Consider the following 17,075-nt stretch of genomic DNA (forward strand, 5'->3'; position numbering starts at 1 on the left):
CCAAACACTTGGGCCAACTTCCGCTGTTTTCCCAGACATACTAGCAAGGAGCTGAGTTGGAACTTGTGCCTGTATGGAATGCTGGCATTGCAGGTGGAAGCTCGTAGTCCTATGCCTCAACACCTACCCCTGTTGAATTCCATTTGTGTAGCCTTAAGTCTTTGAGCATAATGTAAATTAAAGTATGTTTTTGCCAATGTCAAACAAATTTTTAAAAAATGATTGAATATGAGCATTTTAATGCTAGATTTGCCTAAGAGTAGAAAACAGTGGAAAATTTTATGTGGGACAAAACCTTATGAGCTGAGTAATAAGCTGGAAGGAACAGACTTTTAGGTTTGTCCTGGTGCCACCTTTTATTATTATTATTGTTGTTATTTTAATATGATTAGGGTACCTCTCAACCAAGGGATTAATGACCTCTTTCAGAGGAAGGTTAGACAGTCTTTCCTGAACTTGCTGTTTTCCAAACTCCTTCAACTCCAAATGTGTGAATTTTTAGATGCTAAATTTTGGGGTAGCATGTGGGAGCATACTGCCTGATGTTATTTTTGTTTTCTAAGTTTCTCTGTATGTGTGTCTTTACGTCGTGAATGGCCTGGGTCCTGCATTGTAGCAAATCACGTTAAGCTATTGCCTGAGATACCTTGTTCAGTTTGAGTGCTGGTTCAGGTACTGACTGTTCCTGGCTCAGCCTCACCCGAATAGGCGTATCGTGGCTGGCTGTGGAGTAAAAGAGCAGGTGGAAGATCTCCTTTCTCTGTCTCCCTCTTCCTCTGTGACTGCCCCCTCTCTCTGTAATTTTGGCTTTCAAATAAAGATATCTTTCAAAAGGGTAGGTTGTGTTTATTATTTACTGCACACGTTTGGCCCGTGTTCTTATGTGGCCTCTCAAGTGTAATTCACTTGAGTGAATTGTAAGTGTGCAGGTAGATTTCTTCATGATATACCAACTATACATTTATAGATTCATCTTGCTCTTAACGCTTGTTTTAACTTGATGATTTACCAATATTTATCAATTTTTAAAGGTATATTTCTTTATATTATATTGCTTTGATATTCCACATTAGATTTTAATAAGGCAGTGGCATTCAAGCTAGATTTGTAGAAATGTGGACTTTTCATGATAGAAGTTGATATTGCAAGCTGAGAAAGCAACTTGAATAAAAGCTAGCCGATGGCAAAGTATAGAAAGAATACAAAGCATTTCACAGTAACGGGTGTAAGGCTGTATTATGGAAGTGAAATCAAAATCCATCTCTTTAACTGAAAACATGTACAAAAACACTTGCTCTTAATTCAGTGAGAAGTAGAAAGCGACTGATTTTGGACACAGCCCTTTGCACTTGCTTTCTGAAGCATTAGGATTAACTGGTTCTTCAGAAAAAAAAAAGAACACTGTCATGATACATTTCCATAGCTCTGGGGAAACTTTTCCTGAGTTGCCTGAGATTCAAACATGATTCTTTTTCTTTTTTGGATTTTCCTTATTCAGATGCTTATGTCTTTCATACTTGGAGTCATTTTATGTTTTTCAAGATGTGAATATATAATGAGAATACTGACTTTCTACTTACTGATGAGTTAATTCATTTTCATGCAAGTAAAGGAAAGTAAAGTTTAAATATAAAATGCCCAATGACCTACAAATCAGATAGTGATAAGTGACAGGAATTTTTTTCTCCCTGAATTTTGCCTTCCTATGGAACTTTTAAAGTAACATTACTGTATTTTTTATTTCATGTGATTAAATATTTTCCATAATTAGGAAAGCACAAGTGATGTGTTTAGCAGCATGGCTGAGAAATGTCAGTAAAGGTGTTGAATTATGGTACCTCCAAGGGAGACTACTTGTCATTAGATATTAACAATATTTTCCTATGTAATTGCTAGACAAAACTCATCATTGTATCTATACTGCACCATCAATGCTAAATATAATATAAAGTCGGTTGCTTATTACTTCTGCCAAAGTTTCTTTAAAAAAAAAAAAGACACAGACCACTGTGTACACCTGTTTTGCTATAAAGCTGCTTGATTTCCTGCTCGCTTATATTGATACATATTTGATTAATGATGAAATGCATATTTGTTTGTTAGCATTGCCTAATGATTTATATTTTTGCTACTCTGTTAGAAGGTATAAATTGCAAAAAAAAAAAAAAAAGAAATCCTTACATGGAGGGGTTTTTCAAAAACAGAAAATGTGTGGTATGAAAAGCTATAACTTTAAAAATTTTTTTTCACCACAACAAACTTCCCTGTAATTCCATTTTCCATGAACCTTTTTGAAAGATTCTTATATTTAGTAAGGGATAATGAGTAATTGGTATAAGGGTTGTGTGTATATTTCACAAAATAGTGGAAATATTAAAAAATGAATAAGAAAGTTAATACAGGTGCTCGCAGCACTAAAAAGAGTGGGCTATTTAATGTTTACAGAAGATTCAGCCTGGTTTGTGGGCTCAGAGGGAATTTGGTTTGGAAGCGAAGCAGCTGGGACTTGAACTCATCCATATGGGATGGTGGAATGGCAGGCAGTGGCTTAAGCTGCTCTACCATGATACTAGGCTCAACACAATTTCTTTAAAACTTGAGCTGTCAGGAAAAAGAACATAAGGTGTTTCAGAATCCTAACTATATAAGTTTATAAAGCAAAAATTCTCTGTAAACTAATGTTTATGACACTAATATTTATATTGTGATATCCATTTAACAGCTGAGGAAGCCTTGAGCACAATAAAGTTACGTAGTTTAGTAATATGCCAAAGCTAACAAAGCTTAAAGGTAGCAAATTAAGTTAAAATATTAGTTTTATATTTAGGAGCAAATTATTCCTATGGTGATACATCCTTTGCTTTTTAAATGTTGTCTTATTTTTGTTTGTTTTTCAGGATTTATTGATGTACCTGTTACAGTTGGTTCAGGCTCTCAAATATGAAAATTTTGATGACATAAAGAATGGATTGGAACCTACAAAGAAGGATAGCCAAGGCTCAATATCAGAGAGTGTGTCTAATTCTGTAATAAATTCCACAGAAGTAGATAGGTATGGATATATTTTCAAGAAGAAATATAAATTCCTGCATGGAGAATATATTTTTAATTTGATGCATTATCCATTGTGTCTTCCTTAGATATACCAAAATGTAAAACTACTAGTTTTGAAATTTTACCCATGCATGTGGGAAGAGCAATTAGAGAGAATGAACTGCTGTACTGGAGTGTGTGGTTTTGCATGCTAGTGAGTCAAAATCCTGGAGTTGAGATCATCTCTGCCACAAAACTTGTACAAATTTGTCTCTGTGTCCTATTTTCTGTGTGACCCAAGTTTCTCATCTTAGTGATCTGCTTCTTCACCACTGTGGGCTGCCTGCCACTCTGCGAATCTACGTCCAGGATAGATGGTCCCGGGTTCCCCAGGGTCCTGGTGTCCTGGAACACACATGGCACTGGATGTCCATATGGCCACCCTGGTGCCGTCTCAGCCCTTCCACCTAGGCTTATGGCTGTTATGCTCAGCTCCCTAGGGGGTGTGGGGGCTTCAGTGGTAGCTGTGGCGGTGGGGACCTGGGCTGAATGGCCAAGATGGTCCCATCATTACAGATGCCCCCTTCCTTACTGTGCTGAATACTTCTCTCCAGGAGCAGTGACACACTAGCACCCGCAAAGATAATACATTTGTAAATATATTTGTAAGCACATAATACTCAGTATATGCACGCTAAAATTATAAGAAAACAAAGGAGAGACTGAATTACTGGGATAAAATGGTTTAACACTTGATTTTGTGTTAGCTGTCTTACCTCTTTAGCAATTTTTCTTTGAAAATATAGTGCATCATTTAAATTGAACATCAATGATGAACAGCAATTTCAAAATGTCAACACTGTGCCGTGTAGTCCACATGGTACTGTGCTATCCCTAATTACCTGTTAGATGTAGGACTGTATGAAAAGTTATGTACATTGCCCCAAGTCCTAGATTTTGCACGTTAGACTCCAGAGTCCATTTTCTTTCTTATTGCCATTTGACATTTTATAAAGTTGTAATGTTGAAACAAATGGGAGGTTGCAAATGAAGAATATGAGACTGGTTGAGAATGGATTTCTGAAGATCTTAAAGTTGTTTGTGACGCCATTAAGTCTGATAAAGATTTCCTATATCAGTTCAGTCATTTAGTGTGTGAGCTCAAGATTGGGTTTCTGAGTTTTTCCTTATAATTATGCAAATGCTATTTTCTGCATTTTGTTTGGAGAGAATTGAAAAATAAAACCAGTTTTTCTCTTTGGATACTTTATAGTTCTCAGTTTTTAAGAGTGGTTATCTCATGGAGGCTTTTAATTTCAATTCATGTGTAACTACCTTCTTTTTACACAAGCCAGGTAGAATGTTTTATTAGTAAAAATACTGATGTTTTATGTAGTGGTAATAGCTGTAAGCCAATGATTAAGTTTCCCAAGTCATGATTTGATAATCACTTGTTCTTGATGATTTTATTTCTCATGTTGATTTTTTTTAAAGTATCTATTTGGGAAATAGTCAGAGAAAGGGTTCCCATTTACTGGTTCATTCCCCAGATAACTTAGGGAGCAAAGCTTTGTCTAGGCTGGTCTTTGGGTGAAGCCAATAGCCAGGACTTTAATCCAGGTCTCCCATGTGGGAGACCAGCTGCCTCCAAAGGTGTGTGTTGGGAAGTTGGTGTTTGAAGCCATGGTTGGACTTGAACTCAGGCAATTGGTTTGGGCTATGGCTTTCTTATGCACTAGGCTATATTCCACTTCCTGGATGATTGTTAAAAAGATTAAAAGGAGGTGACATTATCTTGTGACCATGTTTTGAAAATGCTAGTTTAGTGTTAAAAGTGTGTGTGTGTGTGTGTGTGTGTGTGTGTGTGTGTATAATATTGCTTACCAAAACCTGCAGTAATACTTTGACTCACACATAAATCTCCAAGAAGCTGTTACCCATGCAGGTGTTGTATCTGTTACAATGTGTATGTTTTTCCCAGAGCATTACATGACCTAACACCATGAGAAATTACAGCATTGGCCAGACACAATTGAAACTACCGAACCTAAAAGAAAAAAAAAAAAAGTTGTCTTCTCTTATGGACAGAAGAGTTTGTTAATGGCATCTCCTTTTACATTTCCAGCTCCCAAATTATAAGCAGCCCTCTTCCTTCTGTGTCTTCCCCTCCTGCCGCATCTAAAACAAAAGAAGTTTCAGATGGTGAAAATCTGGAGGTAAGTGCAGTGCTTCTCAGGGTCCTAGAGAGAGGGGCTGACATAGTTATTGCAAGTACATTAAGTAACTTCCTAATGATGTGCACATGAACAATACTGCGATTGTCCATGTTTGTGATTATATTATTCTAGAAATGTATGGCTTTGATACTAGACATAATGCAGCTGTTTTTAACCTTACACAGAAAAGTCGTCTCACTTTGGAGGACAATTAGGCCTTGTAGGTTGGTATAGCTCTGAAAAGTGCATTAAGAAGTGTATTGAAGAAAGTGATCTATTTAGAAAATGTAATTGAATTTGTCCTTAAGCCTTCTAAATTAAGAAGGATCTCTTAAACCCCTGATGTTGAAAACAATTTGATGTTTTAAAGTTCAGTTGAATTTAAATATTTATTTATATATTGCTTTTGTTAAAATTTTAGGAATTAACGATTAATCATTTTTTTTGAAGACTAAAGATCACATACTTCGCAATACAGTAGGAAAGATCTGAGGGCCCAGCGCAGTGGCTCAGATGGCTAAATCCTCACCTGACAAGTGCTGCTATCCTATATTTTCAACAGTTTGTTTCCTCGTGGCTCCATTTCCCATCCCACTCCCTGCTTGTGCCCTGGGGAAAGCAGTAGAGGACAGCACAAAGCCTCTATACTCATGTCGGAGATCTGGAGGGGGCTCCTGGCTCCTGGCTGCAGATCAGCTCAACTCTGGCTGTTGGGGCCATTTGGAAAGTTAGCCAATGTTAACTGTACTTGAAGAATGTTTTGTAAGTTTGTCTTCTTTCCATCTCTACTTTTCACTGTTCAGTTTTAGATTCCTGTAATAGCAGCAGCTTATTGATGTCCGGTCTGTACTTTTCAGATCACCTAGACCTGTTTTCATAAAATAGAATCAGCTCTTACCCTTTTTAAAATTTTTTGTTGGGAGTTTTCTTTGTACTCCTTTATAAAAAATGTATTTATCTTTATTGGCAAGACAGATTTATAGAATAAAGAAGAGACAAAGATCTTCCATCTGCTGTTTCACTCCCCAAATGGCCCCGAGGGTTGGTGCTGAGCCAGTCTGAACCTAGGAGCCACCAGCTTCTTCTGGGTCTCCCATGTGGGCACAGGGTCCCCAGGCTTTAGGCCGTCCTCTACTGCTTTCCCAGGCCACGAGCAGGGAGCTGGGTGGAAAGTTGCTCTAACCTTTTAGATAATATTTGGCTTAAAATAAATTTTAGGTCACTGGAAGGGGGAATAAGTAGATGTTTTAAAATTTTGCATTGTTGCATATAAGATATGCAGATGAAAACTGATAAGAAAATGTATTCTCTCACTTCTCCCTCTGTTAGTAGCAGACAGCAAAATGTACACATTTGTGTAAATATGCATTTCTCTCATTATTTCAGCAGGACCTGTGCACCTTCTTGATTTCAAGGGCCTGCAAGAACTCAACACTAGCTAATTACTTATACTGGTATGTAAAAATAGTCTTCTGCCCTTTTTTTTTTTTTTGTAGCTGCTCTAAAGGACTTTCTTCCAAGTGAAGATCAATTTAAAATACAATGTAAACAATTATCAAAAGCCCTTGTGCAGTGTATGTATGCAGCTCTATTCTTGGAATGCTTGCTAGCACCACTGTTCCTTTACTAACTTTCCAGGAGGTCATGTACAATTGAGCAAGGTAATGAAGTTTTTCAGTTTTGTGTCTGTTTGCTTTCATGCTATTTAAGCAGTATATGGTGCTGCAGAGTGCTATGGGAAAATGGATCTTCACATTATTTACCAAGAATGGAAACATGCAAAGACAAAGTTGGAGTTCAGTTCTTATCCCATTATAAAGATGAGGCAGTCACACTGTAAGTGAACTTAGTAGAGGCTTGTCAGAATTAAATCATTTACCACCAGTTTGCCTTTGTAGAGTACTTGCACTGGCCTTTTCTTGTTTATCCCTGTGAAGTTAAATGGGGCGAATATAAGTGGGAACAGTGTTCAGAGAATTGAAAGAGAAGCCAGAGCACTGGGAAGTTGACTTCTTGAGAAGCAGTTAACGTGAAGCATGATTCTCTTTATCTGTCCACAGTTAGCATGAGGCCCAGTGAGAAATATCTTGATTCAGTAAAAGAGAGCACCTGGACAAGATGACGTCAGACCGGGCACAGGCAGCTGGGTAGACCATCCCAGAACTGAAACCCTCTTCACTCTTGGAACAAAACTTAAAACTAACTATTCTAGCATACATTTCTTGATTTTTCAACTGTAGAAATGATCTTTGAGCTATATGTGTAGTTACATATTAAGAGAACCAAATTGAGTATTCAGTATTTTTGAATAGTAATGTGACATTTTCCTGAAGAAATTAAGCAAAAGTCTATTGATTTGAGAAACTGTTCTGTGGGTGAAACAAATTGTAAATTCATTTCCCCACTTTCTCAAGACTGTTAATTTGGTTACTACTGAACAAGAAGTGGGTAACTGAATCAGGACACTCTTATAACAAGTTGCTCATTACTTATGTAAATTGTATTTGGTTACTTTAGGACTTTATGGTCCTATTTTGGCCTAGTGAAAGCCACTAGGCGCAGTGGTAACCAAATCAGCCATATAAATCCTACAGTGGAAACTGCATCAACTCCTCCCTTTCTGCCCTGACCTTGTTAGTGCTGATATCGGAAAGAGCAAAAACTTCCTGCCTGTGTGTCAGCAATTTAATATTCCTAAAGGTGAATTTATTTCACAGTAAATTTCACAGTGTTCTTAAAAGTACACCCACATATTTTGATTAATCACTGACTTATTTAATTTTTAAATGTATATCTGTACACTGATATCTGGGAAAAATTTCCTGATGAATGTCCAAGTGAGTAAAAGAAAACAGAAAGAAGTGTGTGAACCGTGTTCTGAAGCTTTTGAGTAACTGTAATTTATTGAAAATTAATTTAGACTTTGTTTCCTTGCAATATTCATGAAAAAAATTTCCCTGGCCCTGAATTTAGGGTCTTGACTAGCCAACGGAGAAAGAAAAGTATGTTTATACACGGGTGATGTCATGTTTTGAAATTATGCCTTCTCTGAATTTGATATAGACCAGATTTCATTGTAAAGTTGGTAAATTGTTTTGATAGAATCTTGGCTCTCATTTCAAGAGTTTTCAAGTAATTCTGACAACAGCTGAACAGGAGAAAACCTATTTGATGAACAGTTTCCAGAAAGGTGACCGTTTCTGTTCAGAAAGTATGCTTGTTTTCTCTAAACATAAAATACAAAATGCAGCCCCAGATCCCAGTATTGCAAGCATTTCATAAAGTTTAGATTTGATGTGTGTTTTCCCTCTGTATCTGTGATTCATTGAAGTAATCACATGTGCTATGTCTATTCATCCTCTAAGGAGTAATTGCTTTTCCCACATTTACAGGCTGTGCATTAATGCATTTAGAAACACTCGTGGGGAAAGAGGCTGTTGATATGGCCTCTTACTTTGGGAGACATTGCTTTTGTTAATATATAATAACATGATAGGAAATAGTTTTAAATAGTTGGCTTGAAATGATCATTTTCAACATGAATAGATTATACAAAAAATTAAGAATATCAGTGCTTCTCGGTCTGAGATTACTATAATAAATGTGTTAAAATATCTTTAATTGATTGTGCTATTTCAGTTCGAACATTTTGAATTTCCTTTTTCATTTGTTCCATTTCCAGTGATTTAAACAGGGTTTTTGCTGCAGCTGAATCCTTAGGGGCCTATAGTTGTGCAGACAATCTTTTTAAAATGAATAGTGTCAACCTTTTAGGCCACAGAAGGGAGTTATAGTCTCCAATCTGTGAAATGTTGGGCATCAGAATCTATAAATCGTTCCAGTTTTTTATTTTTATAGCCATTCCAGAGTGTTGAAATTGAAAGTAAACTTTGGATGCTTTGACATGTGTTCTATAACTTTTAAGACCTCTCAAGGTAATAAAGGTTATTTACTCCACAAAATAAAATTGCTGGGGAACAGAAACCCACTGATGTCAGTTTACGATGAGTGCCTAGACAATTTTGTCTGCATTTCTACTCTAAGGTGACAGCCTTTAGTGTAATACCTCAGAGAGCTCTGTAGAATCTAGTTTATTGGTGTGAACAGAGAACTCAGTAGTGATTGAAATCTAGATCTTCTAGTCTTGATCTGCCCTTGTGTTTCCTTTTAGGCAATAGCCCTGCCATTTTTATTTTAGATTGGACTTTTCCCTAGTAGTAGAACTTTGACTGGAGTGATTTTAAGAGAGGTTGATACTTGACCCTTATGGGCATGATCATATAGCTTCAATCACAGGAAATAATACTAGACATCGTGTGTATTGGTGGTCATGGAGACCTGAACTCAGCAGTATGGCCTGCGTTGTTTGGTTATGTTTTTGGAAGAATGGCAGAAAGTGGGAGAGTAGGAGAGAGAGGGGAGAGGGTGACAGGGAGAGAGAGACGTGCTGACTCACTTTTCAAACGGGCTGCAGTGTCTGGGTTTGTCCCAGGCTGAAGCCCAAAGCCTTGTACTGTGTCTGGGCCTTCCTGGTGAGTGATGCGTCCCCGTAGTTGGGAGTCTTGTGCTGCTTTTGAAGGTACATTAGCAAGAAGGATTTCAGGCAGAGCAGCCAGCACTCATGCTAGCCCTCTGATGCAGGCTGCTCATGACACGTGTTGTAGTTTAACTCGATCTGCTGCAGTGTCAGCCCCCTGCATAAGTGCAGAAGAAAATAAACAATATATAGTGAAATAGCAGACAATCAGGAATTTTAAATGAAGGGTATATTGGGCTTATGTAAGCTTTGAGCCACTATTTTGCTTACATGCCTTTAAAATAAACACTCTAACTAGAATACCATGATTAGGAAGTAAGAGTTTAGTCCTAAGCAGTTCTTCGCTCACTACCCTAGAAAAGAGCAACCTAGTGGAGCTTTCTATAACCATGGACATGATCTTCAGTGCTTTCTAGGTGGCTCTGACATTTGAAGTATGTGAGGTGTTTCTAATGAACTAAATTTTAGATTTCATTTAATTTTAGTTAACTTTATTCCAGATAATCATATGTATCTAGTAGTGACTTCTGGTACCGAGAAATCCTAGAAGGCATTTCTGCATCTTGAAATCTTTGCCCTATCACTTTCCTGAAAACTCTGGGTTAGACAACTCTGGGGACTGCTAGAACATCACCTGCCATGATACAGCACGGTGCTGGGAAGTAAGGAGGCAAAGGCTTCCAGGCCCCTTCATTGCCCGTTAGCCTTTGGATTGCTTTTGTGCAATGTTACATTATATATGTTGGGATATATCGTAACATATATGTATATAACTTAAAAGCACGTGATAATAGTTCTTAGGAAGCAATACCCAACATTAGTGTCTTCATAAATTTTGAAAGATGTCATGAATTAAACCTATAAAAGAGTTACAAAGAATCATTTTCAGTGTTAGTTGTGTTGCCTAGTAATTCTCCACCTTCTCAGCATTTGAAGAAGTTAAGTCTGTACAGACTTCCTTGAGAGTCAGTGAGAGCGCCAGCTCAGCCTGAAGGGCCAGGAAGGATGGGAGGACTTGTACTGCAGCATGACAAGAGGCGTGAGAGACTAGCAAGTTGACCTCTTGGAATTTTTCACTTTTGAAATGGTTCTGATACAGTCTGTTATTAATTACCTCCCCCCCACACCTTTTTTTTTTTTTTTGGGCAAATGGTAAATTAGCCTGTTTTAAAGGAAAAGTTTTAAATCATGTAAAAATAAATGTTTTATTTCACATTGTAAGTGATTTAAACATATGTTTAAGGTATGTTATAGTGGAATGCGAGGATCAAGACACTCAGCAGAGAGATCCAAAGACCCATGAGATGTATTTGAATGTAATGAGAAGATTCAGCCAGGCGTTGCTGAAGGTAACCGTCTAATGTGGGGAATGGCAAGCTGCTGTGCTTGAGCCAGCTCTGGGTGCTCCTGTTATGGTACATCCTTTGAACTAAGAATAGATTTTATATTTTTAAATAGCTAAAAGCAAACCACAGGAATAGTTTTTTGAAAAGTATTCTGAACATAAAGTGTCAGTATTCATACATTTCACATTGTCTGTTACTGCTTTTAGTTTATAGAAGAGAATTACATGGCCAGCAGTGCCTAAGGAGCTTGCTCTGATTATTCACAGAGAGGTTCTCTCTGATTTAATCAAAGAAGCCTGAAAAAGAAAATATGGAGATTTGATCTTTATTTCCTTGTCAATACTTAGACATCATTTTGACCAAACTGGCAGTGATTCCTTCTAGTTTTAAGAGATCCACGCACCTGGCGGGGCTGCTTCCTGCAGTGTCACATCTTAGCTACTCTTAATTTGTGACTTCATTATAGAAATAATTTACTTCATAGCGTCTTGTATCTGCTGCTTCGTTTTCACTGGCTAACATTTTAAGTTGAAACTTGTTAAGCACTTTAGCACTAAGCTTTTATATACAGAGAGCTCATAGTTTCTGAGTGTCTCAAATCGATGGTCAAAAAAGCCCTTGGTCCTCTCTTCCAGTTTGGAATCTCTAACTTCTGGCCTTGGTGTCCTGTGTAGACATTTCAGTCCTGTCTTTGAGATGAGAGTGAATTGCCCAGTTGCCTTTACTAGGGTAATAGGATATGTTAAGTTAGACACTGTGATACATTTTATGAAGTGGCAACCAATACATAAGACTTTATAGTCTTTTTAGCTTGCATTTGATTTCTAGGCAAAGACCTGATTTCTAGTTGGATTTGAAATTGAGTTGCCAGGATTTGAACTTGTGTTTCTTCTGGCAGTAGCTTAACCTGTTCCCACACAGTGCTGGCCTGTGTTTCTGCCCTTTTCGTGTCTAGCCAATTTCTGAAGACGTCACAGATGTTCAGATGCTTTTCAAACTAGTGAGTGAAAGCATTTTAGGGAAAAGACTCCTTCTAGTCATGTGGTTATATGTGGGGCAGGGATGCTGTTATAGATAGCCTGATGGTTGCTGAAACTGATTCAAGTGGTACAGAAGATTGCAGGTTTCTCATTGGCTTGGAATCAAGAAAATGGGTCTTTTTAAACTTCATTTTGTATTAGAAGTTTACAGCTATTAAAAGACTCAATAAGAATCACTCCTGCTCTTAGAGATATCTTGATCATTATGTTTCATACAACTTATTTTCCTTTGCTTGGACTCTCCTCAGGGTGATAAGTCTGTCAGAGTGATGCGTTCTTTGCTTGCTGCGCAGCAGACATTTGTAGATCGGTTGGTTCATTTAATGAAAGCAGTGCAACGTGAAAGTGGAAATCGCAAGAAGAAGGTAAGACTATGAGTTTATTTTCTATTTCTGACCAGCAGTGGCTTATCATAATAAAATAGTGAGTTTTGACTGTTGCCACTAGAGGTTGACACATGAACTTCTCTTAGTGTACTTACAGTGCAAGGAGCAATCCTTAAAATTATCGATATGCAGAATTCTGTTGTGTGAACTTACATGTAGTGATATGTTTAATCTTCATAACAGCCTTGCATGATTTAGATACTGTATTAGTCCAGTTGTGAGGGAAAGAAGGCATAGAGAAGTCAAATGATTTATCCAGTGTTTTCACAGCCAGTACGAATGGAGACAAGAGCTTCTCTCTGCTAGTTAATTCCCTGATTTCACCAAACGGCTGAGGCTCAGCCAGGCTGAAGCTGGGTACTGCTAGAACCCAGTCCAGATCCCCTACTCCTGCGTGGGTTAACAGGGTTCCAGGTGAAGAGCGGTGCAGCCAGGATTCAAATGGGTATCCAGGCGATGCTCGCACTGCGGATAGAGGCTTAGGCTTCTATGCCACAGCACTGGCCACCCAAGTGATTTCTTCGCTACTCTGTTTAAAACACTCAGCCAGGTGCTCAGGAGTGCTCTAAGTCTATATTTTATGTCCAAGACTTTTCTGATTCTCATTTTAGAGTCCTAGGTCATCAAAGTATAGTATATTTGATGTAGAACAGACCCAAAAGTCATTTGGAAGACACTGAGAGGAAGGAGATTCAGCGTGACTTGCCAGCAGCTGCCTTGCTGGTTGTTGTATTGCTTATGTCTGTTCCCGTGGCTGGTGAGCGGATCCCCCTGCATCTGTGTAGGTAGACCAGGTGAACACTGCTCTTCGTGTGGCATATTTTCTGATTGATAGACTAAGGAAAAATATTTTTCTTGGTGACTTTTGCTGTTGTTCTCCAGGCTTGTCAGAGGAAACTTGAAATGGGTGAGGAGGGGAGAACTTATCAGGTTCAGGGATCAAGCAAGTGATCAATTCTAAAAACTACTAACAAAGATAGGAACAAGGACTAATGTTCACCTGGTTAGAGCGGGAAGAATTTAGGGGAAGCATCTTGTAGATTGTTAGCCTTTTTGTTGGTTGTGGTGGACAGTAATCCGGTCAAATAAATCTGTAGATACCCTTTGCCACCAGCAGAGGGAGTTCCTGTTGTTTTGCAATGTAGAGTGGGTTTTAGAAATAAGCTTCTGGCTACAGTTGTTTCAGCATCCTGTATCATGACAGATTGCTCCCAAAGCAGATCTTACCAGTTAGCCTAAGTCAGACAATCCCAGACACTACTGTATTTCACAAAGTGAAAGTGGAATTAAAAGCTAAATATTTTGAGGCAAAAAAAATTTTGTAATTCATGTAGATTATTAAAAAGACATTAATAAAGCTCAAGAATTGTGCGACCATTTGGGAGTGAATCAGCAGATGAATAATCTCTCTTTATAACTGTGCCATTCAGAAGTAACATAATAAATAAATAATAAATACTTTTTTAAAGCTCCCGTAAGGGTATGTGGCTAAAGTATATATGAAACATAAATGAATTTTGCATATAAACTTTGATCCTACTCCTAAGAGGATATGCAAATATGCATATATGCACTTATGCAAATATTTCAAAATTTGAAAAACTGTGAGCTCTGAAATATTTCTTGTTGCAAGCAGTTTCCATAAGAGGTACTCGAGCTGTAACTGATTCAGAATTGTACACAGCGCTTCCCAAGCCGTATGACTAAGAGAGATACTCCTGTAGCATGGAGGGGCAGCAGTTTGGGATACCTTACCAATCCCGGAATTCATGAGTCAAATAAACGTTGGCCTCTAGAAAAATTCTTTTGGAAGTTTTTCAGTATAGATATTGGAGTTCTAATAAAAAAAAAAGCACTTCCATAAATATTTTTTAAAATAATTAAGCTTTTCATTTTTAATGATGTAAGGCATCTTTTTTGTGTGGGAAATTACAAAGGCAATATGACTCATTTGATTGTTCTACATTAAAAAAAAAAAAAAAAAAAAAAAACATTGCATGCCCACTCAGTGCTTCATGCTTCCGTGAGCCCTGGAGAACTATAACCATCTACTCCCAGTGAAGGTTACATTTTTGTTGGAGAAGAGAAAGCACGTAATTAAGTAAATACAGAGGATGCTAGATAGCATTGTGAGCTATGGAGGAAAGGCAGGCAGGGAGGGGCCAAGGGTGTGCTGAGGGCAAGTAGAATGGCAGTTTAGTTCTCAGGTGCGGGATTGGTGAAGGCCACACTGAGGAACAGTCATTTGAGCAAGCAGTAAGCACCGAGGATAAAGATCAGAGGGAATTACAAAGTTTCTGAAAAATTGGTGAGTATTATTAAAAATCTACGGATTTCAAAATACCTTGAACAAAAATAGTCTCATAATTCACTGTGAATTGCCTGAAATCCCTGCCTAGGTGGAATGTGTCCTTGTGGGCCATTGTATAGACTTGGATTGGCGATGTTGTGGAAGCTGTTGGATGGTCTGGGCAGAGAGCCTTGTGATCAGGCTGTCATCTAGCAGCAGTACTAGACACTAGAACCGAGGGCTTGTAATGGTCTAAGGTGTGATAGTGGCTGGATTTCTCACCCTCTTATTAATTACTTTGTGAGCCTTTTTTTTTTAATTTAAATATTTTATAGTAGATCAACTATCAATTTGTTAAAAGAATAATCTGAAACTCAAAGTAGTTGATATTATTTCACATCAGTATACCTTCTTTATGGTAGCATTACAATTGAAGTGCATTATGTCACTGAACTTGACAAGTTCAGTTTTTCCCTGCTGACAAACGGCACCATGGCCTAGTGGCTAAAGTCCTCGCCTTGAACATGCCAGGATCCCATATGGGTGCCGGTTCTAATCCCGGTAGCCCTGCTTCCCATCTAGCTCCCTGCTTGTGGCCTGGGAAAGCAGTCGAGGACAGCCCAAAGCATTGGGACCCTGCACCTCTGTGGGATACCCGGAAGAACTCCGGATTCCTGTCTTCAGGTCGGCCTGTTGCGCTCACTTGGGGGGTGAATCATTGGACGGAAGATCTTCCTCTCTGTATCTCCTCTCTGTATATATCTGACTTTGCAATAAAAAAATTAAAAAATCTTAAAAAAAAATGGAATTCAAGACTCTGCAACATTATAAAGAAACGTATTGCGGCATTGAAATTGAGTAAAGACTTTCCCCTAAACATTATAGATTTTGAAAAATGACAAAGATGTTTCTTGGGATCTGAGATTCCCAATTACTCTTGACTTGATTCCACACAGTATGTCTAGCCTGTGAGGGAAATGAATGATGCTGAAAGCTTAGGAAAAGTTTGATCACATGGACTCCGTGAAAGAGAAGGTAGGGTTCACCCACCAAGTGAGTTCAGCTTCCTTCTTCAACTCAAAAATGTACCAGAGCAACAAAAGGAAATTCTTGCTTAGTATTTGGTAAATAAGATTATGCTTCAATGCAATTATAATTTCTTTCCATGGCTTCACAGACCCTAAGGAAGTAGAAATTGATAAATTCAACTTGCGTATCTTCCTTATTCTTAATTTGTTGCAGTAAATCAAATGTGTTGTATGCCCTTCCTGTGAAATCTGGGTTTCATAGTTAAGGAGTTTTTTTAAGGATGTTGCTACTATTGTTAGTTATTTATGTATGCTTATCTGCTTGTCTTGTTTTCACATTCTCTCTTATGTTAGTGTTCATATACTTTGAGGATGCTGTGAAAGTATTATTAAGTTAATATCAGTTCATAAATGCTTACTACAGTTTTTAAACACTTTTTTTCCTTCCATTCTAATGTAAGGATCTTTTCTGTTTTGTTTTGCCAGAATGAGAGACTCCAGGCATTGCTCGGAGATAATGAAAAGATGAATTTGTCAGATGTAGAACTTATACCTTTGCCTTTAGAACCGCAAGTAAAAATTAGAGGAATTATTCCAGAGACAGCTACGTTATTTAAGGTAATTTTGGTGGACCTTGAATATGTAAAATTGTATCCTAGTTTTTTAAGACCAGAATGCAGACACCATCTTAGAGAATGATTGCTTTTTCATAATTCTCTCTCTTTTTTTAATTTCTTTGTTCACTTGAAAGGGGGTTAAGAGCCCAAACAGTGAGCTTACCCACATGGCTGCAATGCCGTAGACAGAACCAGGCCAAACCAGGAGCCAGGAGCTTCAGCCGATAGGAGCCCAGTTACTTGGAACACCTCATCACCTTGGTCTCCTTTTGTTTCCACTGCATTTATTTACTGAAATAGTTTTATGCATCTGAGTTTAGAAATATTTAATTCTTTCAGTAAATTGTTAATGACAAGCTCTGTGAAAACCAATTTTTAAAAGATAAATTGTGAAACTGAAACATAAGTTTCATAATAAAGATGGTTAGATGAGAGTACTTATACGCTTTGTTTTCCCCCCAAAATACCTGGCTGTGGTATCTTTTCCTTTGATTGCATTTGATGTAATTTCCTTTCAAAGATCAAAAGCAATAGGGTCTCTTCCTCTTCCTCCTTCCCCCACAGAGAATCGCCTACTGATCT

General features: G+C 37.9%; 1 protein-coding gene across 3 annotated transcripts in view; it reads left to right on the forward strand.

Moving 5' to 3' along the window:
* Nucleotides 1-17,075, forward strand: part of PIK3C3 (phosphatidylinositol 3-kinase catalytic subunit type 3) — an 89,139-nt gene that overhangs the window by 40,511 nt on the left and 31,553 nt on the right. For 2 of the 3 annotated variants that reach the window (XM_040984955.1, XM_040984957.1), the window contains 6 exons: nt 2,898-3,052; nt 5,159-5,249; nt 6,636-6,703; nt 11,030-11,135; nt 12,421-12,537; nt 16,363-16,494. In XM_040984955.1, coding sequence (XP_040840889.1) covers nt 2,898-3,052; nt 5,159-5,249; nt 6,636-6,703; nt 11,030-11,135; nt 12,421-12,537; nt 16,363-16,494 — 669 coding nt within the window. The remainder of the gene's footprint in view (nt 1-2,897; nt 3,053-5,158; nt 5,250-6,635; nt 6,704-11,029; nt 11,136-12,420; nt 12,538-16,362; nt 16,495-17,075) is intronic. The other variant, XM_040984956.1, reaches the window with a different exon arrangement.

The sequence above is a fragment of the Ochotona curzoniae genome, unplaced genomic scaffold (genome assembly GCF_017591425.1).
Source record: "Ochotona curzoniae isolate NIBS_2020 unplaced genomic scaffold, NIBS_Ocur_1.0 contig_43, whole genome shotgun sequence".
Lineage (NCBI taxonomy): Eukaryota > Metazoa > Chordata > Mammalia > Lagomorpha > Ochotonidae > Ochotona > Ochotona curzoniae.